Source organism: Python bivittatus, unplaced genomic scaffold (assembly GCF_059951505.1).
Source record: "Python bivittatus isolate LINGU-HERP-01145 unplaced genomic scaffold, Pbiv_v1 ctg000180_np1212, whole genome shotgun sequence".
Lineage (NCBI taxonomy): Eukaryota > Metazoa > Chordata > Lepidosauria > Squamata > Pythonidae > Python > Python bivittatus.
Window position 1 is genome coordinate 1,112,435 of NW_028277047.1, and position 22,491 is coordinate 1,134,925.

A 22,491-nucleotide genomic window follows, 5' to 3' on the forward strand; every position below is an offset into this window, starting at 1 on the left:
ACGGCCGTGATATGTGCCCCGCGATGCCTGGCTCTCTGGGGGCTGAGCCCGAGCAAGTGTAGCATATTCAAGAGGGGGGCTTGGCAGTGCTGGGGGGAACTGCTCTTTCCCAGTGGGCTGGGCCTCGTCTTCCACCCCTTTCTGCAGTTTTAGGGAGGGAGGCCGAAGGCAGCTCGGCTGGTGGGTTTGTCCGGGGCTGCAGAGCGAGTCCTGGCTGGTGCTTTTCTTCGGTGTCTTTTCAAAATACAGCATCTGGAGCTGAGGCTGTTTGCAATCTCAGATCAATGCCTTTTCGAGTGATCTATGCACCTCGCCCAGTCAGCTCTCAATCTTTCCCCTCTCTGGCGGCTGGGGGTGCGGGAGGGACGCGGGTCAGGGCTCTGAGCAGCTGCTTTCTCCAACCCTAAATCGCCCTCCTTTGTTCTGGGCGTTGTTCCCAAGTCGGCCAGGGGTCTCCGAGGCTGGCTTTCCAAAGAGATTCCTGCGGGCTGAGTCCCGGCTCCTCCTGGGCCGTTCCTCCTCTTGGTCTGCGAGGGACCCCCAAGGCCGCCTCCCCTCCGTGGTCCTTTTTTAAAAAAATATTGGCACGCGCGTTCCCTGCCTGCTCAAACTGGCTCGGAGTGGCCGGTGGTGAACGTCTCGGGCTCCCCGGCCCGTGAACCTTGGGGCAGCCTGCTGGGGAAACTGGTGGCAAGTGGGGCGGGAGGATGGGAACAGCTGGAAGACTTTGGGGGAGGAGAAACCGGGGAAGAGAATGTCCCCGCCACAGTTTTCATTTTAACTTTCCCCAAGCTTTCCCAATCCAGACTCTACCGAGCGGGACTGAAGATCTGCAGGTCGCCAATGGCTCCCTTCCCCATTACGCTGGACCATAACATCTGCGGTCAAAGAGGTCTTCCTGGGGCCCGAAGGTCTGTGTCTTGTGTGGGGTATTTTTCTGCAAAAAAGCGAACCGGCGACCGGGTCCTGTGCCTTTAAGGCGCCTGATCAATCCGCACCGTGACCTCCAAGGGGTTAAAGATCAGTGGTCCCCATCCAGGCTTAAGGGGCTGGCCGAGGGGGCTAATTAAATCCAGCCACTGCTTGGAGGGAGGCCAGAGAGACACAGACGGCGCATCTGCAGCCAGGAAAGTTTGGGGAGCCCCGGCGCCCCTTTTCTTCCAGCCCTAGACTTCCTTGCAAGACACCTCCTTCCCGCCCTAAATCTTGTTAGAAAGATGCTTCCGACTCCCCAGAAAAGGCCTCCTTCGGAGGAACGGCCTTAGGAATGGCAAAACAGAAGGTCTGCCTGGGGTCTCCGGAAAGGATGGGTGGGCAACCCCGGGGCCCGGGGAGAAACCCAGCTCGCTCCCCATGCAAACCCAAGAGAGAGACCCCCCACTTTTTGTAAGGTGGCGAGCACAGCAAAAGCACTGGAGATTTCCCCCCACTTCAGTGGTCTGCAAGCTTGCGTGGTTTTCTCTTTTTCCATCTTCCCTTCCCTTCCCTTCCCTTCCCTTGCCTTCCCTTCCCTTCCCTTGACCCTAAAAAGACCCTTCTGCCGCTAGCTTTTTGCTGAAGGGGCCACTGAAAATAATGTTCTGCCCTCCCCACCAGTGGCAGGCAACTCTGCCACCTTTTCCTTGGCATGTCCGCACTCATAGGGACTAGGAACTTGGAAACGTCTCCCGGCACGAGACTCGACGTCTCCCGCTGACTTTGGTTGGGAAATGGAGCAGCAAAAATGCGTTTGCTGCCCGGCCCTCTTGCTTGCTCCTGCGATGACCCTCCATAACGCAACCCATGCAAAGCCCTGCCGCCAGGAGCACGGGAGGGGGGCAGGCGGGGGGGGAGAAATAAGCTGCACTAAAAGAGGAGAAGTCAAAGAATACTCATCCGGAATAAACAGTGTCTGATATTGATTTCGGCCTATGGTTAGAGAGGAGGAATTGCGGCACAACTCTGCGTGGACAGCCGGCTTCGGCTGCGCTGATCAATAGCCCAATACATCAGGCGTAACCATGGAAACCTCGGGTTGCAGATGATGGGGTGTTGGCAACGGAGGTGTGCGCGCGGGGAAGGCGGAGGGCCGGGGGCTACAGGAGAAGACGCCTCTGATCTTTTGAGAGCCCCTCCTGGAGGCTCGGCGCATGGCGCAGCTCAGCAGGGGCAGGAAACCAGGATGCGCGGGGGGGAGGCATTCCAGCCCCCACTGCTTAAAACAGGTTAAACACTGGCATTTCTCCCCCTGCCCCACCCCCTCCTTGACCGCAAGCCGAAGATGGAGAGCGAGCAACTTTGGGGGATTTGCTTCTGCCCGAGGACGCTTGGTTGCCAAGACATCCCTTTGCGGGTTTCACAGCACGCTTCGCTTCGTGGCAGGCGCCCTGTGCGCCTGGAAAGCTTGCCCCCTTTTTGCCCGTCAGTATCTTGATAGGGCGCCCCTTGAGAAGACGGGGCAGGCTGAGCCGACCAGTCGGCGGCTATGCCACCGCGCGGGGCCTGGAGAGTCAGAGGAAGGTGTTTGGAGCTGGGGCCCGCCCAGATGTTAGGAACTATAGCTTCCAGCATGCTCCCTCGCAGCCTGGCGGGGAGTGGGAGGGGGCCCGGGGCGGGCAGACCCAAAGGCCGGCAGATTGGCTTCCTGGCCTGCCCCGGGCCCACTTTTGGAAGGAGGTTTGCTCCTGCCAGGGAAGACGAAACGCCTCTCCTGAAACCGCGCAAAAAGGGAATCTCCTCCCCACGGACTGGATGTCACGGATGGAACAGAACAAGCCTTTCTTTGTCTCTGCAAAACCAGCAGCTTCTGGCCCAGATGCTGAAACTGACAATTCCCCACAGCGGGCAATGCCCACAGGCGGGAAGGGGCTTTATCGTGCCCGAGCATGAAGGTGGTGGGGGGGAGAAAAGAGGGGAAAATACGCCACAACACGGAGAAATAACACGCCGCCTCGAGATTGCGTGACAGCCATCTCTAGGTTTGCCGAAATTTTGCGGGGAGCTCTCCTGCCCCCCGCCTAGGAAATCATCTGCGGCTGGATTTCTGCAAGGCGGGGACCTCTTTGAAGCAGAGGGGCCGGGCTCACCCCCCAGCGTCTTCCCAACACGGCTGTGCGTTGTCGGCCAGTTGGATCCGTGAGCCTGCCAAGTTGGGGCCCTGGGCTTGGGAATCCTTCCACCTCGCACCCGGAAGGGTGCCCTCTCCTGGCTGTGCCCAGGCTGGCCCGGAGTGCCGGGCCTGTGGGGTGGTGGCACCAGCTGGTGCCAGGGGAAAGGAGCAGGGGTCCGGGGACTCACCTCTCAAGAAGCCTCCGCGATGCCAGTCCAGGAGATGGCGCCCCGGCTGCGGGTACTCCAGCCACAGTGTGAGGCTGCCAGGCCGGGCACAGCCGAGAGCGGTCTTCCCCTGCGTGCCCTTACGAATGAGGCCAGCCTGATGCTCGGACGGCACTTGTTTCCAAAAAAAAAAGAGAGAGACCAGCACCACAATCTGATGTGGCCCACGCTCATACGCACCCACCCGTTACACACTCACTCTGTCCTCCTGGCAAATTAAAACAGCTCCAACATGGCACAGCCGTGCGAGCGCATGCATCCCAGAGAGGCAGAAACATATTGCAGCGTGGTTATTGATTTTCACCCCCCATCCCCTGGCCCCTTCCAGCAGATCAATGCAGGCCCAATCAATAAGCCGAGCGGGAGATTCGCCCATGTGGCACGCACTCCAACATGGACTCTCTCTCTCTCCCCCCCTCTCACACGCGCGCACACACACACACTCACACTCGCGCCGGCTCGAGACAGCTGGAGGGCCGGTGTGGACGAGGCTGTCAGCCTGCCTTTATTTTTCGAAAGGAGGGCAGCCTGGCCCCCTTTGAGAAGACGCCTCCCTGGCAGACGCCGCGAAACCCCCGAGACGGACGCTGCCGGGCAGGCGCGAAGCCAAGGGCCTTTCCCTCAAGAAGGGGCCTCTAACGCCCGCACAACAACCCTGCGAGGTGGGTTGGGGGAGAGAATGACTGGCCGCCCAGGCCGAGCGGGGCCTCGCCTCGTGTCTCCCCGGTTTCGTCCAGCATTTCAACCCCTCCTCATTTAACGTGACGGGAGCTGGGCTGATCGGAGCCGCAGCAAACGCTTCGGCCCGTCCCTCGCCCTCCTCCTCTCCTTAAAATCGTCATTCCCAGCCTGATCTCGGCAGACCCCAAGATGGAGGGCCGGCAGGAAAGACGAGGAAGGGGGGGAGGGGGGAAGGACGGAATAAACATGCCTAGCGAGGACCACCCTGGCCAACCCAGAGGGGTTCCCCAAAGCTCCCTCGCTGAGATAATCCGGGCGCGGATGGCGAAGGTCGAGGTGGGGCCCCGAGCCTCGTGATTCCGGGGAGCTCCCCAGCGAAGACTGGGGTCCAGAGGAGGGAAGGGGCGGCCTCCGTCCCTTTTCCCTCCCGTGCAGCGCTATCGATTTTCCAGAGCCATTTCACGTAAATCTACCGGCCGACTCGGCCCCAAGGAGCTTAAAGCGCTTGGCAGTTTTTATTTGGCCCCTCAATCTATTTTAAAACGTGTCGCTCCTGCGCCCGCCCGCCCGGCCTTTCGCGGCAGGAAAACAAGCGGCGGCCGAAGGGCCCTGCGCAGCCCCGGGCGGGGCACTCAGCCGCCCAGCCCCGCGGGGCAACGCGCGCCCGGCTCCCAAGCGGGGCGCCCTCCTCCTTTCCTCTCGCGGCTGTCTGATCTCCAGTCTCGCCCCGCCGGAGGGAGAAAAAGAGCCGCCTTCTCTCTGTTCAGCCCGGCGCGGTTCAGCGAGTGCGGAGACAGCGCTACGCCGGGCTGCTTTGGGTCGTTCGGGTGCAGCCCCGCACCCTTGGGCGCCGGGTGGGCGGCGAGGGGAGCCGCTGCCTGCCTTCGCAGGGCCGGGCCAGCCAGGGGAAGGGTCTCGCTCCTGGCCCAGCGGGCCCCGCAGTGCGAGGGTAGCCTCCGGACGCGGTGCGGATCCCGCCGGCAGGGACGGGGTGGGCCGAGCAGGGAGCGGCGCTGCGCCCCCAGAAAATGGGGCGGCGGCGGCGGCGGGGGGCGCCGCGCCCCCGGCCCGCCTTCCCGTTGCCATAGCGGCCACGCCAGGCCGGCGCTATTGATGCTCCCATTGATCGGCGCGGGGGCGCGGTGTCTGGACACGAGGCCCGGCCATTGTGCGGGGGAAGCTGACAGACACCGATCAATACGCCCGCCATTTGCCGGCGCTGGCAGCCCCGCCCCGCCCCGCCCCGCCGCCCCCCCTTTGGGGAGGCTGGCCCAGGGCCGGGGGGGGCCGAGGGGCCGCGCCCCGCTTCTCCCGGCCGCCTCTCCCCACCGTGCCACCTTTGGGCAGGGGCGGGGCCACGCAGATCGCTGCCCCCTCCCCTCCCCTCCCCTCCCCTCCCCTGTGGATGGGGCCGCCGTGTCCCATCCGCCGGCGCAACGTGGGACCCCCGTGGGGGGCGGATTTGGCTTCCGAGAGGCCCGCGGCCAGCGGGAAGGACACTGGGGTTTCGGGGTCCGGGCAGCGCTGCCTCCCCTCTCCGTGCCCGAGGCGGGCCGCCGGGCACCCCGCGCGCGCCCTCTGGCGGCCGGCCCCGGGGCTGCAGCGCGCGCCGGCGCAGGCTTGCGGGCGAGGCGGCGCTCGTCGCCGAGGGCGGAGCTGGGGCTTCTGCCCGCCCCGGTCGTCGGAAGGGGCCGAGGTTAGGGGCAGGATCCGGATTCCCAGCCCGGGAGGTGCCCTGGAGCCGCCGCGCCGAAAGCCGGCTCTGCTGGGGGGCGGTCGGGGAGTGCTCTGTGGATGAGAGGGGCCCTCTGCCCACGCTCAGAGGCACCTCGCGTCCAAGGGAGGCACTTGGAGCGAGTAGGTAGGGCCGAGGGGTCAAGCACTCTGCCTGCGCTCAGGGGCACGGCGCCGGGGCCAAGGGCCTGATGGGCGCTGGCTCAAGGCGGCGGTTTAGCCCGCCTTCCGTAATTCCTATTGGCTGGGGGAGGTGCCCGTCTAATTCGAATGTTTTTCCCGCCTTTTTAGTTTTGTCGCCGCCTGTCAATCACTCCGCGGAAGCGGAGCGTCCGATTGGTCGGCCGCGGTATCTCCCGCCCGCCGGCGCTTGCCCCGTGATTCGCTGCGCGGCCAGTCGCTCCTCCCCGTGGGCGGGGAATAATCGAGCGAGGGGGCGGAGGAGGAGGCGGCCATTTTGGCTCTCCGCTGACAGGGGCAGGCGAGCGGGAAAGAGGGCGCCGGCCTTGCCTGGCCCCAGCGCTTCTACCCTCGCCTTCCTCGGGCCGCCCCGCTCGGCTCCTCGCACCTCGCCATGTCTGACACGCGTGGCGGCAGTGACAGCCGTTCCGACGAGACCGGCGTCGAGAAACAGGTGAAGGCGGGGAGGGGCCGAACAGCGCTGGTGGGGGGGGAATGTGTGGAAGGGGCAGCGCTGATTGGTGCGCTGCTCCGCCGCTCAGCGCCAGGCTGCCCCCTGATTGGCTCTGCCCGGGGAATGCCCGGGGGCTCATTGGTCGACGGCTGTACGGCGTTCGGTCCGTTGGGACCATAGAGAGGGGCAAGCCCGGGCAACCGCAGCCTGAACTTCCGGTTGGAAGCTGCCCCCTGGGCTCCCTCTACCCGCTCGTCTTTATGATGGTTGCGCTCTCCGAGGAAAGTTACGCGGGGGAAGCCGCATCCGCCCGTTTGAATGAGGCCTGCGCGGGTGAGCGAGTCGAGCCGCCGCCTGGAAACGCGCTGCCTCTGCCGTCTCCCGCAAGCGTCGGACTACAACTCCCACCCTCTCCCAGCCTGGCGTGTCAGGGGATGATGGGCCCCGCGGTGCAGAGCGCCTGGGCGACTTTGAGCTCCTCCTGCGGGAAAAGGGCGACCTTTCTGCCCGGTGAAGGGGAGCCCCTCCTTGGGGAGCGCATGATGGGTTCTGGGGTAGCCCCGCACGCTCTTTGGACGGGAACCCAGGATGCCGGTTGCTCTCGTTTCCCTCCTCCGCGGCTTGGGAAAGCGGGCTCCGGCGGGGATGGTCGCGGCTGACTAGCCAGAGTGGACCCTGGGGGCTTTCTGACCCCCAAGCTGTCGTCGGAGCAGCCGCTTGGGCCGATGGCCAGAGAGCGCCCCGGTGACGGCCGGGCTCCAGGTGGAGGAGAAGCCCCTGGCGATGCGGAGAAGGCGGACCCTCCTCCGCCCCCCCGGAACGGAGCTCGCCCAGAATTTCACTTCCGGGCAGGGCGAGGCTTTCCTGCCCCATCTGGGGGCCGTGCTGGGAAAGGAAGGGGTGCGCCTGGATCGTCTGCCTTGGAGGCAGGGTTTCGGGACTATTTGGCTGGCCTTTGTCAACTCCCGCCTGGTCTCGACATGCCAGCAGGGATTTTGGTTGAGTGGAGGCTCTGGTGATCGTGATGAAGAAGCTGAGTATAGCTCTGAAGGGAGGGCACCGTGGTACTCCAGAGCAGTATTTCTCAGCTTCAGCTGCTTTGAGACATGTGTCCTTCAGTTCCCAGAATTCCCCAGCCAGCCTGGGTGGACTTCAACTCCCAGAATTGCCTGGGGAATTCTAGGTAATGCGTCTGAACCTGCTCCTGGTGTCTGGGGGTAAGAGACTACTCAGCATATCACCCTTGCCTACTTCCATATGCGGTTAACTGAGCTCTCTGCCCCAAAGTCCTACAGTTCAGGCAGAGAGATGTTGCACCTGATGAGGCACATCAAGCTTAGGTTACTCGTTGCTCCAAATAAACAGCTAGGGACTGGCATCTCTGCCAGGCTCAACCTGGAAGGGATGGGCAGTGTTCAGTTTCAAGCAAGAATAACCTACAGGGCATCCAGCTTGGCAGCAGCAGGAGAAATGACAATTTCAGGGAACGATCTTCTGTAAATAATGACAGTTTGGCTTGCCAGGATGAGCTCAAGCTATTGTAATGAGAAGAAGAATCTGAGCTTTTTTTTTTTTCATGAAGAAAGTGAGAATCCTGATCTCATTTATAGGTGTCTTTCCTCCAATATGGAAGGCTCCTTCAATATCAGCTCTATCTTTTCCACAGAGTTATCTTAGAGGCAGGGTTTGGCATGGAGGTCAGCCATTGTGGCTTAAAGAAAAGAAAATGTTTCTAGGAGGTGGAGGAGAGTTCAGGAATGCAGGCTTTATTTTCAGAGCCCAGGGTGACTCCCTGTTATCCTGTTGTCATCAACTATAAAGCTGTTTCTGTTCCTGCAAGGCTCAGTGGCTGTTCTTGATTTCTTGTGCCTGCCTTCTTTCAGGATACGCAGGAGAAGGAAGCAGGCATCCCCGAGAAGGAGGAGGAGGCCAAATTGAAAGCCAAATACCCCAACATAGGACTTCAGAAGCCTGGGGGTTCTGACTTCTTAATGAAGAGGCTGCAGAAAGGGGTAGGTGAGCCCCCCGAGATTTCTCCTGGAAAGCAGGAGCCCTCTGGGAAAGAATGCTGGCAGGAAGCTGCCGCCCTCCAACGGTGATAAACAGACACGGAGTCTCTTCCCAACTGGGTGGCTGAAGGTTGGAAGCTGCTAGGGTGGGATGGCATGGCTACCTTGGCTTGGGTGCGAGCTCCCTGGGGCATCTGGGAAAGGCCGGCTGGAAGCGCATCTCAGCAAGATCCATGGTGTCTGTTTGCAGGGCACACCCAGTGGAAAACTCTCCCATTGAAAGGAAGAGGCCAATTGCTTTCTCTGGAGCTTCCGCTGTTTCCCGGGAAAGCCCTCACCATACAAGACCAGTTCCCTCTGTTGCACCCACAAGGGTGTGTGTTAAGCAGCAGAGGAGAGAGCCCTGGTGGGCGGCTAGATGGGCTAAGGGAAACCGCAGGCCACCCGTTGGGCGGGATTGGAGGTCACACCTCATACGTGGTGGAGGGGCGGCAGGAGAGGAGGAGGAGGAAATGGTATCTAGGCAGGCCTAGCTTCCCTCGAAACCCTCTGTCTCTGCTGAACGGCTTGTGTTTTCCTTGGTGGGCAAAACGGAGGCCTCTTCTCGGGCTGAATTCACCTGTTGCTTCTCCATCCAAGGCCTGGTTTTTTATTTTCCTCTTCTCCTTCCAGCAAAAGTACTTTGACTCTGGAGATTACAATATGGCCAAAGCCAAAATCAAGAACAAGCAGCTGCCAGCTGCAGGTACCGACAAGAACCTGGTGACCGGCGACCACATCCCCACGCCTCAAGATCTCCCACAGAGAAAATCTTCTCTCGTCACCAGCAAGCTGGCAGGGTAACCTGCTCTCCTGATGGGATTTCTCTCTCTCTCTCTCTCTCTTTCTCTCTCTCTCTCTCTCTCTCTCTCTCTCTCTCTCTCCTTTTTTTCCATTTTGGGGTTTGGGGAATTGGGTTGTTTTTCTGTTGTCAGACTGACTGAACTCTGCTGTACCATAGAGCTGGGACACACAGAACTTTTACCGCGGCTGATATCTTTAATCAAAGCCAGAAGCCGAGACATGGACTTGTTTGCCGTTCTGGTGTGTGTTTTCTTGCAACTGTGGGCAGGCAGGCTGTGCATGGATTCTCTGGGGCTGAAACCTGCTTTGCTCTAGACTGCAGATGCTGTCCTGTCGATTAGTCCTTTATCATGCGCTTGGAAGGAGGATGAGGCTGTAGAGAAAGCTGAGAGATGCAGGCGCAAGGTTAAGAAGGATACGTACTGGGTATATGACACTACAGGGTAGTCTTACCCAACTGCTGCCCTCCATACGTTTAGGACAAGACCCATCAGCCATAGCCATGGGCTGGGTACCCTAGAGCAGTCCAAAACATCTGTAAGCCGCCTCATCTCGAGGGAAGAGGGCTTTACGGACAGAATCGCAACAATCCCGTGTTGTGTTTTTATTTCTAGAAAACTAGTTAAGAAAGAGTAGGGTTCTTTTAAGATCGTTGTCTGTGGTCCCGGAGAAGCCCCTTTTCCAGGGCTTGGAGCTTACAGGCAGAAGTCTTCCAAACCTAAAGGTTCTTCTGGGCAATCTTGTTTGATACCAGCTGCCAGGCCCAATCCTCCCTGCGCCTGCAGAAGCTCCAAGCGAGAGATTGATAGGCGCCAATCCATGCATTTGGGCAAGCCACACCCTGCCTCAGGTTGGGGCACGCAACCAAATAGAATTGTCTCTCCCCATTCCCCCCCTCCCCATTTGCCATGGCTCCGAGAGCAGACTGTGGCTGGCATGGATCTTCGACGTAGCGTAAACATGCCTGCGTGGAACCCTTTTTGAAGAGGTTGGTCCTGGATGTAAAATCCTCTTAGGCAGGCAAAAGAGATTTTATGGGATCTTCTTGGGTACGGAGCATGTAAAGTTTGGAGTTGCACAGCATGGCGCGGATGGCATTCTCAGCCACCTTGCCCAGTAGCTGCTTCTTGGGCCCTACTCTAGCTTCGCTGCAAATGGCAGGCCGATCCCAGCACTGCAATATTTGCCGAGGCAGGCTCCGTATCTGGCTGCGTGGGCCAGTCGCATCTCAGGGGCGGACACCTGGCCCACATCCACCTCGAAAACTCAGCTCCGTTCCCTTGAGAGTCTAGAAACAGGGGATGGCCAGCCGCTTGTAAGCAAATGCTGTGTCGAGATCATAGGGGCTCGGACGGGTATTCTGTGGGGAGGAAGAGAGTTGCTGCAGTAGCCAACCGCCTTGGATTCTGAATTGAAGGTGCTGGAAAGAATTGTTCCCTAGATGACTGGATATTTGGCCTTTGAAACGTCCCGCTTCGATTCGCAGCACGGCATTCAGCGTGAGAGCGCGCTACCTTCTTTTCCTCTCTTAAAAAGAAGAGCCTTTAGAATGGCTTGGACAATTCCCACCCTGTTTTAACTCAGTCAGTAGAATAATTAGCAAAACAATAAGCGGGATCCTCTTGGCCCCTTCCAGCCCAAGTAAAGCAGGTTCCCATTTGGAATTCTGCAAGTCCCTCACAGGTGCTCTCGCAAGATGGTGTCCCCCTGGGCGTGGCTGTGGGGGGCCACTTCGGTGGGATCGGGCCGGCTGTGTGACGGGCCTGCAGGAAGCATGCAGAGAAGGAGCGGGACGCTTGCTGAAGTCTGGGCAAGGACAAGCCCCCTTGGGGGAGTTTGTGCGGCCTGGAACGCAGGGCGGTTTCTGCAGCGAAGCTCCCTTAGAACAGCAGCACCAGCAACTCTCCAAGCACAGCAGGCTTCCTCCGAGGCCTGCCAGCTGCCCTTTCCCCTCCCAGGACTGCCCTCCGTTTGCATTCCTTGCCTTGTCTCCGAAAGAGCAGAACCCTGCATTACGTCTGAGGAATTGGGTGCTTCCCCTCCCTGCGGCGCTCGGTCGCAACATCCAACACAGGAGGCAGCTTCTGACCGCCGCCTCTGACCTGCCGGGATGTTTGCAGCCCCAGGAGACGTCTCTGTGGGGACCGCCGCCCCTCTTTCGGCCCCCTTGGGCGGGACATCCTTGGTAATCCCACCATATGTTCAGCTTTACTGGACAATTTGGTGCTGGTCAGAGCAGGTTCTCCATTTCTCCCTGTTTTCCCCAAGGCGTGGCTGTTTCCTCCGAATCCCTGTGCTGCTTCCAGCCCCTTGAAGCCGTAGAGCCTCGTCAACCGAGTCTGCAGTTTGTCCCAGCCATACTGTAAATAGATATGAGTCACACGCATATATATATATAAATACATATATATATATATATATATATAAATATATTATATATATATAATTTTTTACATTGTCTTCATCTTTATCTTCTGGTGCTTGCTTTTTTCTAAAAAAAAATGCAAAAAAAAGTATGAACGTGCGCACACACACACTCTTTCTCTCTCTCCAAACTTCCAGCCTGCTACTACAAATCACGCACGCCCTGTCCACTCTTCCCTTAGTCCTTCCTGCAACCAGCTTGGGGCTTAAAGCTGCTACTTAGGGGGAAATTCACATCCTCTGGCTTTTGGTGTTCAGCAATTCCGGACGGTGCGCTATGATGCAGAAAGGGAAAAGGGCCGGGTGCGAAAACTTGAGTGATAACCTTTGAAAATAAAATGACCCTTGTTTCAACCCAGAAATGCGATCTCTGTTGTGTGGCCTCTTGGGGTACCTACCACGGTTCCCCAACCGTGTGAACCACTGTAGTTTACTAAACGCGGGTTGGCGGCTTAGCGAGTCGCGCGAACCCAGCTCGTTTTGGCTAATTTGGCAAATCGCAGTTAGATTGTGGCATAGCGTGGCGTATGAGCAAAGCTGTTGCTTTTTGCTGGTCTCTGTCTTTAATATCCGTTTCTACTCCTGTGTTAACTTCAGGTATTACCTTGACTACCTATGACTGACACCTGCCTCCATGAGACAGGAGCCGCGATGATTTGTTGTGCCCTTTTGATAGGTTCTGCCCTCCTCTCTTTGGCAGAATGTCAAGGATCACTCAGAACTGAAAACCACACCAAGGTCATGACAAAACCGGTTCACGGGCTCGTGAAAGAATCCGGCGCAAATGGGCCGGTTGCTTGGTGGCCATGTCATTCTCTCCGTGGCCATGGGGGGGTGAAAGAGCCCTTCCGAGCCGGCCGCTCCCAAACCAGGGGGAGGGCCAGCAGGAACTGGGTGATCCTTTGCATTTCCAAACGCTGAGATCACTGCGGAGCGAAGCGTGGGAATGCTGAGCGGGGAAGGAGCGCAGAGTCTTATGGGAGGAACCCCTTGAGCCAAACTGTCTTGTTTGTTTGCGAGACGGGCTGGGCAAGCCTCGCGGCTGGAGCCGAACCCTCCTTGAAGAATCTTTTCCCGGCCTACCCAAATGTCAGTTTAAAAGCGAAGACACAAATCCACAGCGTTCTGGGCTGTGCTTTCCTGGGGAGCCTGTCGAACTGTTAATAAAGGTGGATTGTCCTGTGTAGAAGGAAGCACGTGTTGCGTTTTCTTTTTCTGGCCAGGTCCCCCAGCTGCTTAAGGGTTTTTCGGTGTCACTCGCCCATCCAAAAGATTTTCCTGCTTTGCATGGGGTCGGCAGTGGTGTTTTATCAGCTGGCTTGGCTGGCAGCCTGTGTTTTAAACATAAACCTCTCCTGTTTGCTCCGGAAGGTTTAATTGCTGTTTTCCTTTCCCCAGGTGCATTCTTGGGCTGTGTTATTTACCTGGACTGTGTCATGTTGGCGGTGGCTTTAACTTGGCGGGGCCAGAGGCTCAAAGGGGGTGTTTGGGTGGAAGGTGGGGGGGGCTTCGGTCGCTCCTCCAGGCCGGAAGAGTTTGACACCTGCGTGGCTCCGGATCTCTCCGGGGGGATAAAAGGGCTCCTGGATTTATAGCCACTCAGGCTGATCTCTCTCCCTTCCTCTCCCCCTTAGGGAGAGGCCCACACAAGTAGAGGAGAGCCCTGGAGAGGATGTAAACTCCTGGGAGACCTCCTGGTTAGCGTAGTGCTTCCTTTCCCTATCTGGAGCCCTTGAATTCCCATGATGCATGGCTGTCCCTGCCCTGGTTTGTGGATTAGGAGAGCTGTCAACTGTCCAATCTGGAAAGCACCTGGGGGCAAGAGGCAGCTGTATGTGAACACATTTTGGGGCACTGGCTTGAGTCTCGGAGAGATCTGGGTGCGAGCAAGGGCATTGGGCTAATAGAGTATTTCACGTTACACCACTGTCTTGGCGTGGTCTCTGTATCAGCAGCTGTTTCAAAATACGAAGAATACTTGGGAGATCTCCTACCAAAGGTTAGGACAAATATGGACTGTCCCTGGAATAGCTGGAGCAGGATATTGGAGCGTCGTGAGCGCCAACTTTATTATGGATTTGATTTGAGCCAAAATAAAATCCCTAATAGAGTTTTATCTCTGTTGCTGCTCGTTTGCGAAGGCTGTTCGGGAGCAGGGTATGGCAAGGTGTCTCTCCCTCGATGGTCCTCCTAACTGTAGGGAAGTGATCTGCCGAAACCTCCAATGGAAAACTAGAACAGAGTCAAGCTTAAGTCACTCCCGGTTTTGAAGGATGCTGGGCCAGAGAAAGTGCTGGGCTGCGGTGGCACCTTGGCGTTTCTTCTGGCTCTCCTGGGTCTGAAACGTCTTTCTTGCTCCTTAACCAAAAGAACCCTCTCAACTTTTCATCTGGGAGAGGAATTGGCTATTGTGGGATAAATAAAGGTAGGGCAGGGCTGAGGGAACTGCGGTCCCTTTATCGTGAGAGCGAAAGTTGGAAGTTTCACCTTGGACTGTGGGCTTGGCGAGGAAGCCTGTTTCGAATTCTGCCAGAAATCTCTTGCAGGGAAGACCATAGAGCAAAACAGGAGGTGGACTGGCACTGGCTCTTCCCCCACCCCAGGGATTTTTTTGGTGGGGGAGAGATAATGCCCATTGAAAGAAATAGGCTTCAGGCCTCAAAACGTGTTCCTCCTTAAAGTTCTGTGTCCAGGGGTGGGAGGACAAAGCTTAGAAACTGAATCTTGCTTGGTGAAGAATTTTGTAGAATGTTCCTTTAGAAGCAGACTTTGCCCTTGGGCCTGTCTGATAAGAAGTTTATTGAGGAACCATTTGATGGAGATTAAAAAAAAAAACAGGTCGGCCTGGGAGGGGCACTACCCAAAGAGCGATTTCCTCTCCTTCCTCTGTTTCATGGCTTGTCCCCAACCTGCAAACTGAAAAGTTCTGAAAACGGGAAAAAGTAGCGGGGAAGGATCTTGGCTTCAGCTGGTGGCCAGATCACATCCCATTCCCTTGACCACTTAACTTCTCTTCAGGCAGGGGAAACCTTGGCGTAGGATTAGATGTCCACATTTTCCTGCCATCAAGAGGACTAGAAACCTGGGCCACCCCTTTCCTTTCTGATGAAGTTTAAGATCACTGCCCGTTTCTTTTTTTAAAAATTATTTGTGGGGCTAGGCCTTTCGGGGGGTGCTTTTAAAATGCTGCTGGGTTTTGGTGAACGGTTGGCAAGCTTCCGCAGCGTCTCTGCGTGATCGGCACAGCGTAGGCACAGTATCAGCTGTTTAGGGCTGGGGCGTTCTGTTGGTGACATGTGAAGACAACATGTACTTTTCAGAAGGCGGGTGTGCCAGCCTTGTTTTCTTCCTCTTTCTTAAGTCCTCATTCACAACAGGCTTATTAAGTAACCTCCAGTGACCAGTTGTGATGAGAAAAGAGTGCGACCTTTGGGGCTGATTTGCACCCAGGTCTGCCACTGATGTTCAGGGTGGGTTGACCTTTACCAGAGATATAGGTGGATGTTCGTGGTTTCATTTCTAAAATCCATTTTCTCTCCATTTCTTTCCTCTGTGAAAATAGCCTCACTGTGGGGAGGGTATTGGTCCTGTACGTGGCTGTCTTCTCCCAGGGAAGGGCACCCTGAGATCACCCTCTTTTGCGTGGGTGAATCCCTCGAATTCCTCTGTCGCTTCCAACTTTCAAAGCTTTACTTTAATCGCAGCTGCCCTGGGGTTATTCCCCGTTGCCCTGCAGTCAGTGGTCAGGCTAAAAACAAAGCAAAAGCCGTACTGACACAATACTCACCCACTTGGGCTATCCATGGGTAAGTAAGTGGGGCGAGAAGGCAGCTGGAAGGGCCCAGCCCAGGCCCTGGGGGAGCCCGGATCAGCCTCTCCCACGGCTCTGAGGTAGTCTGCACTTCAGTTCTCATGCTCCTGGCCAGGGATTATGATTATGAAAGTGGAGTGGACATTCCACATTTCAGGGAGGAGGCTGGCAAATTTCATATTTATTTAACAATATTTATATTCCTTATCCATTAAATGGTGTTGTCTCCAGGGTCCCCAGATAATAGGCAGGGAGGGGACTGTTCAGGACTTCAGACAGAGTGGCAAAAGCCTGTCTTTCAGGGTGAAACTTGGTCAGTTTTTGCTTAACGGCGAGAATTGTTTTGGTCGGTACTTCTTAGTTTCTCAACCTTGGCCATTTTCAGATGTGTGGACTTCAACTCCCAGAGTTCCCCAGCCAGCTACAGCTAGCTGGGGAACTCTGGGAGTTGAAGTCCACACATCTGAAAATGGCCAAGGTTGAGAAACACCATCTTAGACCATTTTTGTGCTGAAGCTTTCTTCCCAAGTTTGATGCAAAGACATTTGGGGGGGGGGGATAAATTTAAGCAGCTTTTCTTCCTAGCCCCCCCCCCTTTTTTTTAGCATGCTGTGCCTATTAAGAAACTGCCTTTCTTTTTATGGGCACCTTGAAACCGCAGTGAGTTTGAAATGCGTAAATCACTGGTCCCTAACGCAAAGTTCCTAAGGCAAAGCTATTTGGGAGGATTTGAGGAAAACTGATTTCATCCTATTTTCCTCCGCTCGGGGCCCTGACAGACTTGACGTGCTTCTCCCTGTAGGAAAACCCCCCTGTCTTTAGGTGGGTCTAGACACCCCAAAGCTGCTTAATCCAGGAAGATCCCATTGAGTCATCTCAGACCCTCCTCGCCTGATGATGTCATGAAGGACGGGGGTGGGGGGGACTTGCGGGCTTTGCCCCGGATTGCTCTGAAATCAGCTGAGACTTTTTGCAGAAGGAAAACAAAAAGTTGCTGTCCGGGATTTGCCCAAACTCTTGGCATCAGCTGTTGCAGGAGGCTGCGTGACATCCTGTTATGCTCCGGTTGCCAGAAAGGAAAAACGCTGAGCTTTTGCAACCGACCCTCTCGGGCTGGCACGCCGAGTTCTGCTCGGGGGGAGCCCCGGTGCTTTCTTGGCGAGCTTGCTCCTGCCCACGGGGCGCGAGAGGGTCGGTCCCATCGGGGCGCTTGGTGGGGATCCTCGGCTCGGAAGGGGGGGCTGGCACAGGGTTGCCCCCGGCTCGCTGCCCCAAGCCGGCCGAGGGGCGGGTAAGCCGGGCGGTGGGCAAAGGCCCTTCGGGGAAGGCCGCCCCCTCCGGCCGGGCCTCGCTCCTTTCCAGGCCCCTCTTCGGCGGCCCGGGCTCCACGGCAGCCTGGGGCGACCCCCCGTCCCTTCTCCGCCCAGCCCCAGGCAGGCCTGCAGTTCCGGGGCTCCCCTCCGGAGCCGCACCTTGGCAGGAAGCCTGGAAACCGGCGGCGCCCGGAGTCAGCCCAGGGCGGCGCCCGCGGGCCCGCCCTTGCAGCTCGCCACGCGCCAGGGCCAGCCCGGACTCAGGACTTCCCCCTCCCCCCCGCTTCCTCCTAATCCGCGGACCGCCTGGAAACTTCCAGCACCCGCCTTCGCTTCCTTCCGGGACGTCACCTCGGGGCTCGGGCAGCTCCCGCGCCCGCGCCGTCCCCTGTTTCCGCGGAACCCCTGCCGCGAGGTTCCGGCCCCGCCGCGGCCAAAGGACCCCCTCCGAAAAGGCGCAGCAAAAACCAGCCGGACGCCGCGGAGGTCGGCTCGACCGAGGAAGGAAAGGGCCCCCTTCGGGGCCGCCCAATCCCGGGCCCTCCAGCCGGGCGCGGGCTCCCATTGGCCGCGAAGCCGTCACTCCCAGAGGCCCCGCCCCCCGCCCGGACGAGCCTTTCCTTCCTCCGCAGCCCACTCCCCGCGCCAGCCGTCTCCCGGCGCCCCGCCCCGGGCGTGCGTCGGCCCGTGATGTCACGAGCGAGCGGCATTTATAACAGACGCAGAGGGCGCGCGCCACTCCCCTCCTCGACGAAGCCTCGGAGGGTGGCCGCCATGTTCAACAAGAAGACGATGGTCCTGTACTGCGGGGGCGCCCCCGGCCTGGCGCCCGCCGCCCCGCAGTCCCCCTGCGGCGGCGGCGGCGGCGGCGGCGGCGAGGGTGGCCTGGCCCTCCTGCAGGGCGGCGGCGGCGGGGGGCTCTGCTGGCCGCCCACCCCCTGCGCTGAGGGGCCGCGCGTGCTGATTGGCGGAGGGCCGCGCGCCGGGCCCCTCTCGCTGATTGGGCCCCCGCACGGCCCGCCGCGCGCGCTGATTGGCCCGCCGGCGCCCCTCGAGGGGGAGCTGGACGGGTGCGAGACGGACTCGGAGAGCGAGGGCGACGCCGGACCCCCGGCCTGCCCCGCAGCCCCCGCCGCCCCGGCCCCGGACCGGGACCCCCTGCGCCAGATGACGCTGGAGGTGGTGGGCTCGTACCTGCGGCAGGCGGCGGCGGAGGAGGAGCCCCCCAAGGAGGGCGGCGGAGGCGGGAAGTTCCTGCAGGGCCTGCTGGGCCGCTTCGGGGCCTCTCCCGGCGAGGCGAAAACGGCGGCCCGGGCGCTGGAGACGCTGCGGCGCGTCTGCGACGACATCCTGAACAAGCACCAGCTGGTCTTCCAAGGTGAGCGGCCGGCCAGCTGGCCGCCACCCGCGTCCTCTCCCGCGAGCCGCCGGACTACAGCTCCCATCGTCCCCGGCCGCCCGGTGGGGCTGCGGCTTCCGCGTTGCTCCTGATCGGGCTTGTAGTCCGGGGCGGCCTCCCCGCCTCAGTGAAGGAGGGGAAGGGAGGACAAACGGATGTGTTTTAAGAACTTAAAATCCACCCAGAGGGTTGGGGTAGATGGCCTTCGTGGTCCTTTCCCTTTTGAGACTTGAATGGGGGGGCTGGTTTGGAAGACTGTGGGAAGAACGGCGACTGGGGGCCCTGAGTGGAGGGCGGCTGGCTGGCTGAGCGCGACGATTTGGCATTTAGGGAGATCAGTAGAGGGTTTGGTGAGAGATCTCACCCCGGACCAGGAGGAAGCACTGGGTGTTCGAGATGGGTGGGGTGGCCAGCAGATCGGGAAGCGGAGGAGGATGGGAACTCCAGGCACTCTGGAGGCGGAAGGAAGAGGCGTGGGAGCTCCCCCCACAAAGGCAGCGGGAGGGTTGAGATAGTGGCAGGAAGGGCTCCAAAGCTGCAAAGTAATTGGAGTGGGTGGCTTTTTTCCTATAGTCAGGTGCTCACCCCCCTTTGCCCCCAGCTGGGGAGGGTTCAGTTAGGGAAGGGGCTCTTGGCCTGGATCAGATGGTATGCAGATCCGGCTTGGGAGCCCAGCCTGATAGCTAGAAGGCTGTGTGTGGCCAGGGCTGCTGCAGGCCAGCCTGCCTTCTCTTCCCCCCACTCCTGTTTCTGCTGCAAGAAGTCATTGTGAAAGTATCAGGCCCGCAGCAGAAATGAAACTGCACTTTGTACTGTGGGGGAGGGGGCAACCTTGCAGGCAGGAGAAAAAAAAATCTCATTATAGATTAGCTTTATCAGTTGCTCATATCCTGCTCTGCCCAGCAAGTGAAAAATAACTCATTGTAAACAGGGTGCTGTAAAAAAAAAAAAAAAAAAAGACAGACACTTCTCTAGCCAACGTCTTGAACTTCCTTAGCTGCTGTAGAACAAGTAGGTTGTGCTTGTCTTTGGAGTGACTTTAGCGGAGTGTTTGATATTTGCCAACTTTTAAATTTTCCTGGTAAATGGGATTGTTGCTGATGAGCTTTTCAGAGTTCTGTGCTAGGCAAGGACATCCTTTGCCTGTTCTGTGTAACATTCCTCACTTCAAAGCATAATGGCCAAGATTTGGTTTAATTCAGTGAAATCCCTGGTAACAGATTTCATTAGCAGCTGTTTACTGGTTGACTTAAAGCCGTCTGAATAATTGCCATGCCATAGGGACTCTCCTAACATGAATTCTAACTTCCTGAAGCTTTGAAATCAACTGGTGAATCCAGTCCTGTCTTTGTACCTGACGTGGCACTATTTAATGATTCGTAACTCAGAGTTGTGTCCTGCTTTACTAGGGAAATAAACAGGGCTGAGATTTATGTATGGTAGACAACCCCAAAATGTGCTGTTTCCTTTTAGTTCTGGTTTGGATGAAGTGTAGCATTCAGTAGCAGCAGTTAGCAAGTTTCTGAGTGTTGCTGGTTTTCCCCCCCGGGGCAGGGAAATGGCCAGACGAAACCCTGGATCTATTTGCTTATCAGCGTTTTCCTCTCTGACATTCTGTGGTGGTTTGTTTAAAGTCCCTCCATCCCTTCTCATTCAGGAATACTGAGGAAGATGGAGATTGAGAAAGCAGATGACTTGAAGATTGTGTCAGAAGTTGCCATGCAAGTTTTCAGTGATGGCGTAACAAACTGGGGGCGAATTGTGACTCTCATTTCTTTTGGTGCCTTTGTTGCCAAACACCTGAAGAGCATAAATCAGGACAGCGGCATCAGCACTTTGGCAGAGATTATCACAGATGTGTTGGTGACTGACAAAAGAGAATGGCTGCTGCATCATAACGCCTGGGTAAGTGAGATCTTCCTGGCCTTCAAGGTGCTCTCTTGCTTGTTCCTCCTTATAGCAGTTCTCAGGTGGAATCTCAGCCTGGAAACTTCCACTGCGCTTGAGGCTAGTTGCCCAGAGACAGAATTAACTGCTTCAACTTCTAGATTACAGGGTCTGCTTCCACGTTAAATCAAGATCAAGGTGTGAACAGCTGTGTCTTGAGGTGTAGGCAGATGTGGCATGAAAGGACTTCCTGTTCCCTCAGAATGGATTCTAGGGTGGCTTCTGTTCCTGAGAATGGTGGTGGGAGGGAAAGAAAGGTTCCATGGTAGAATAATTTCTCCTCTGCAGGTCTCTGGGATACAGGTCATCTTCTGCCCAGTTCCAGATAATTGCTGGAATTTGCTTCTCGCTTCTTGCGGAATGTGCCTGCCTGCCTGCCTGCCTGCCTGCCTGCCTGCCTGCCTGCCTGCCTGCCTGCCTGCCTTCCTTCCCTCCCTCCCTCCCTCCCTCCAAACCTGCCAGGAGCACATTTGGTGCTGCCAGTGTCAAAGCCATTAACGGTGCCATTCTTTCTTTTAGGAGGGCTTTGTTAAATTCTTCCATGTAGAGGACCTTGAAGGCAGCATCAGAAACATTCTGGTGGCTTTTGCAAGCGTGGCTGGCATAGGAGCAAGCTTGGCTTACTTGATCCGGTGAGCCAGAGAGTGCTCTCCAAGCGTGCTGTGAGTAGAAAACTGACCTATTCTCCCCTCTGGATGGGAGGCAGGACCACCTGGACATCCCCGGAAGGACTGAAATGAACTGTCCGTGATAGAAGGTAACCCAGCGAGGATGTCTTACAAATGGGAGTAGGTTTTCCAAGTGAAGAAACATGCACTCTGCTTCCACAAGAAGCGACACGCTACGAAGCTAAGAGGACTGAAGCCCTGTGCAGTATGTGGTCTTGGTCCTGGACTGAGGTGTGGCGGCGTTGGGCCGGGGATAAAGACTGTCAGATGCACTGGGTAGTTTGCACAGGGTGATGATCGTGCCTGAACTACCATCTGAAGAGTAGCGTTAGGTCTGAAGTACAAGATGTTTGGTCCGGTGTCCTCATAAAGACTTCCAGGGGATCTCTGGGAATGCCTTTAAGTGTTGGTGGGTGCACTGTCCACCGCTGAGAGGAAAGGCCTGGCATCCTTCAGACTCTCACCAACTCATTGTACTCTCTCTGAAGGGCTGACCGTGTTCTTTTTTCGTTTTTCTTTCTACTGCCCTCCCTTTGAAAGCGTTACACTGCCATTAGCCCCCTGGATGACATAAAGCTGCTCCGTGCAAATATGTATGAAACTTCATGGGGAAGTCATTTGGAACTGATGTAAATACCTGTTTGAAACTGTACAATCTGTACACTCTTAAAGAGCTTTATCTTTGGGAAAAGTTGCAAAAGAGTTTTTAATATGATTCGATTTGGATTTCGTGACTCTTTATTCTTCCCCCACCCACCACTCACCTGCATATACTGGGCATTTCAGAAAACCTTTACATCCAAGTTAACAAGGTTATGGCTTAGTGGAGAAATGTGACTATAGTTACCAGCAGGGTATTTTGAAAACCCCTTTTTTGAAATCTTTCCCTGTCCTCTTTTGGGAAGAAAGGAGCCTTTTGACATTTGGGGTTTTTTCAATCACCCTGTTTTATTTTGACTCTCAGTTTCTTTAAATCATTTTATTTTAAGAGCTAAACTTGCACATGAATGTCATTTGTCTGTAAGATTAAAATAACTTCAGTAAATTAGCAGTGCAAGAGATACTGTGGTACACAGATAAATTCTCATTTGTGGGCAGGCCTTCTGGGTGCCTTCCAGATGTTTTGGCCTAGACATATCTGGAGGGTACCAGATTGCCTTTCCCTGATCTAAATCCTTGAGGGTGAAACAGTTCATAAGCTGAATTTCCTTGATTTTTTTTTTTTATTCTGGAGAATGGCTTCAGTTAATAGGAGCAAGAGTTTTAATTTGCAGTCTAGAATTGCTTTTAGTCTTCACTGTGCCATCAGTCTAAACCAGATTATGGCAGAAGTAAAAATCCTGGCATGGTGCTAAGGCAGACCTGCTTGTTTATGTAAACTGTCTAATAAAACCATTCATTGATTTTTGCAATGTGAGGGCCTTCTATTGAGTCAGAAACCTGAAATGTGTATTTTCATCTTATATCTGTGACTAAATGATTGTCCCTTGTTCTTTTTTTTTTTTCCTTTAACTTGTTGCCATGCAATTCATAGGTAGATGTGGCTAGAAACCCTGGGCTGGCTGGCTTTTTTCTGTGAAGATGTAGAGGCAGGGTGCCTTGTAGAAAGCCACAGACCACTCCCCGTGACCAAAATCTTCCCCCTTAAAGGTAGAACTAGTTAGCTTCACAAATGAGACTAAGCTCTGTTTCTTCATTGAGGGTGATCTGTAT

At 56.5% G+C, this 22,491-nt stretch overlaps 2 protein-coding genes across 2 annotated transcripts; both read left to right on the plus strand.

The window, feature by feature from the left end:
• The first annotated feature begins 6,158 nt into the window (after positions 1-6,158).
• On the plus strand, positions 6,159-9,440 carry ENSA (endosulfine alpha). The gene is made up of 3 exons (XM_025166469.2): positions 6,159-6,364; positions 8,248-8,376; positions 9,046-9,440. The coding sequence occupies exons 1-3, from the start codon at positions 6,305-6,307 to the stop codon at positions 9,214-9,216; spliced, it is 360 nt and encodes a 119-aa protein (XP_025022237.1). The 5' UTR covers positions 6,159-6,304; the 3' UTR covers positions 9,217-9,440.
• An 8,043-nt stretch (positions 9,441-17,483) lies between these two features.
• On the plus strand, positions 17,484-22,283 carry MCL1 (MCL1 apoptosis regulator, BCL2 family member). The gene is made up of 3 exons (XM_007427934.4): positions 17,484-18,142; positions 19,821-20,068; positions 20,630-22,283. Exons 1-3 carry the CDS (start codon positions 17,539-17,541, stop codon positions 20,744-20,746), a joined length of 969 nt encoding a protein of 322 aa, XP_007427996.2. The 5' UTR covers positions 17,484-17,538; the 3' UTR covers positions 20,747-22,283.
• Positions 22,284-22,491: the final 208 nt, after the last annotated feature.

Excerpts from the sequence above, each read along its gene's own strand:
- ENSA (XM_025166469.2), top strand. The coding sequence starts at position 6,305 with ATGTCTGACACGCGTGGCGGCAGTGACAGCCGTTCCGACGAGACCGGC. Across the intron at positions 6,365-8,247 it reads AGACCGGCGTCGAGAAACAG|GATACGCAGGAGAAGGAAGC; the intron begins GTGAAGGCGGGG and ends GCCTTCTTTCAG. Across the intron at positions 8,377-9,045 it reads TGAAGAGGCTGCAGAAAGGG|CAAAAGTACTTTGACTCTGG; the intron begins GTAGGTGAGCCC and ends TTCTCCTTCCAG.
- MCL1 (XM_007427934.4), top strand. The coding sequence starts at position 17,539 with ATGTTCAACAAGAAGACGATGGTCCTGTACTGCGGGGGCGCCCCCGGC. Across the intron at positions 18,143-19,820 it reads GCACCAGCTGGTCTTCCAAG|GAATACTGAGGAAGATGGAG; the intron begins GTGAGCGGCCGG and ends CTTCTCATTCAG. Across the intron at positions 20,069-20,629 it reads TGCTGCATCATAACGCCTGG|GAGGGCTTTGTTAAATTCTT; the intron begins GTAAGTGAGATC and ends TCTTTCTTTTAG.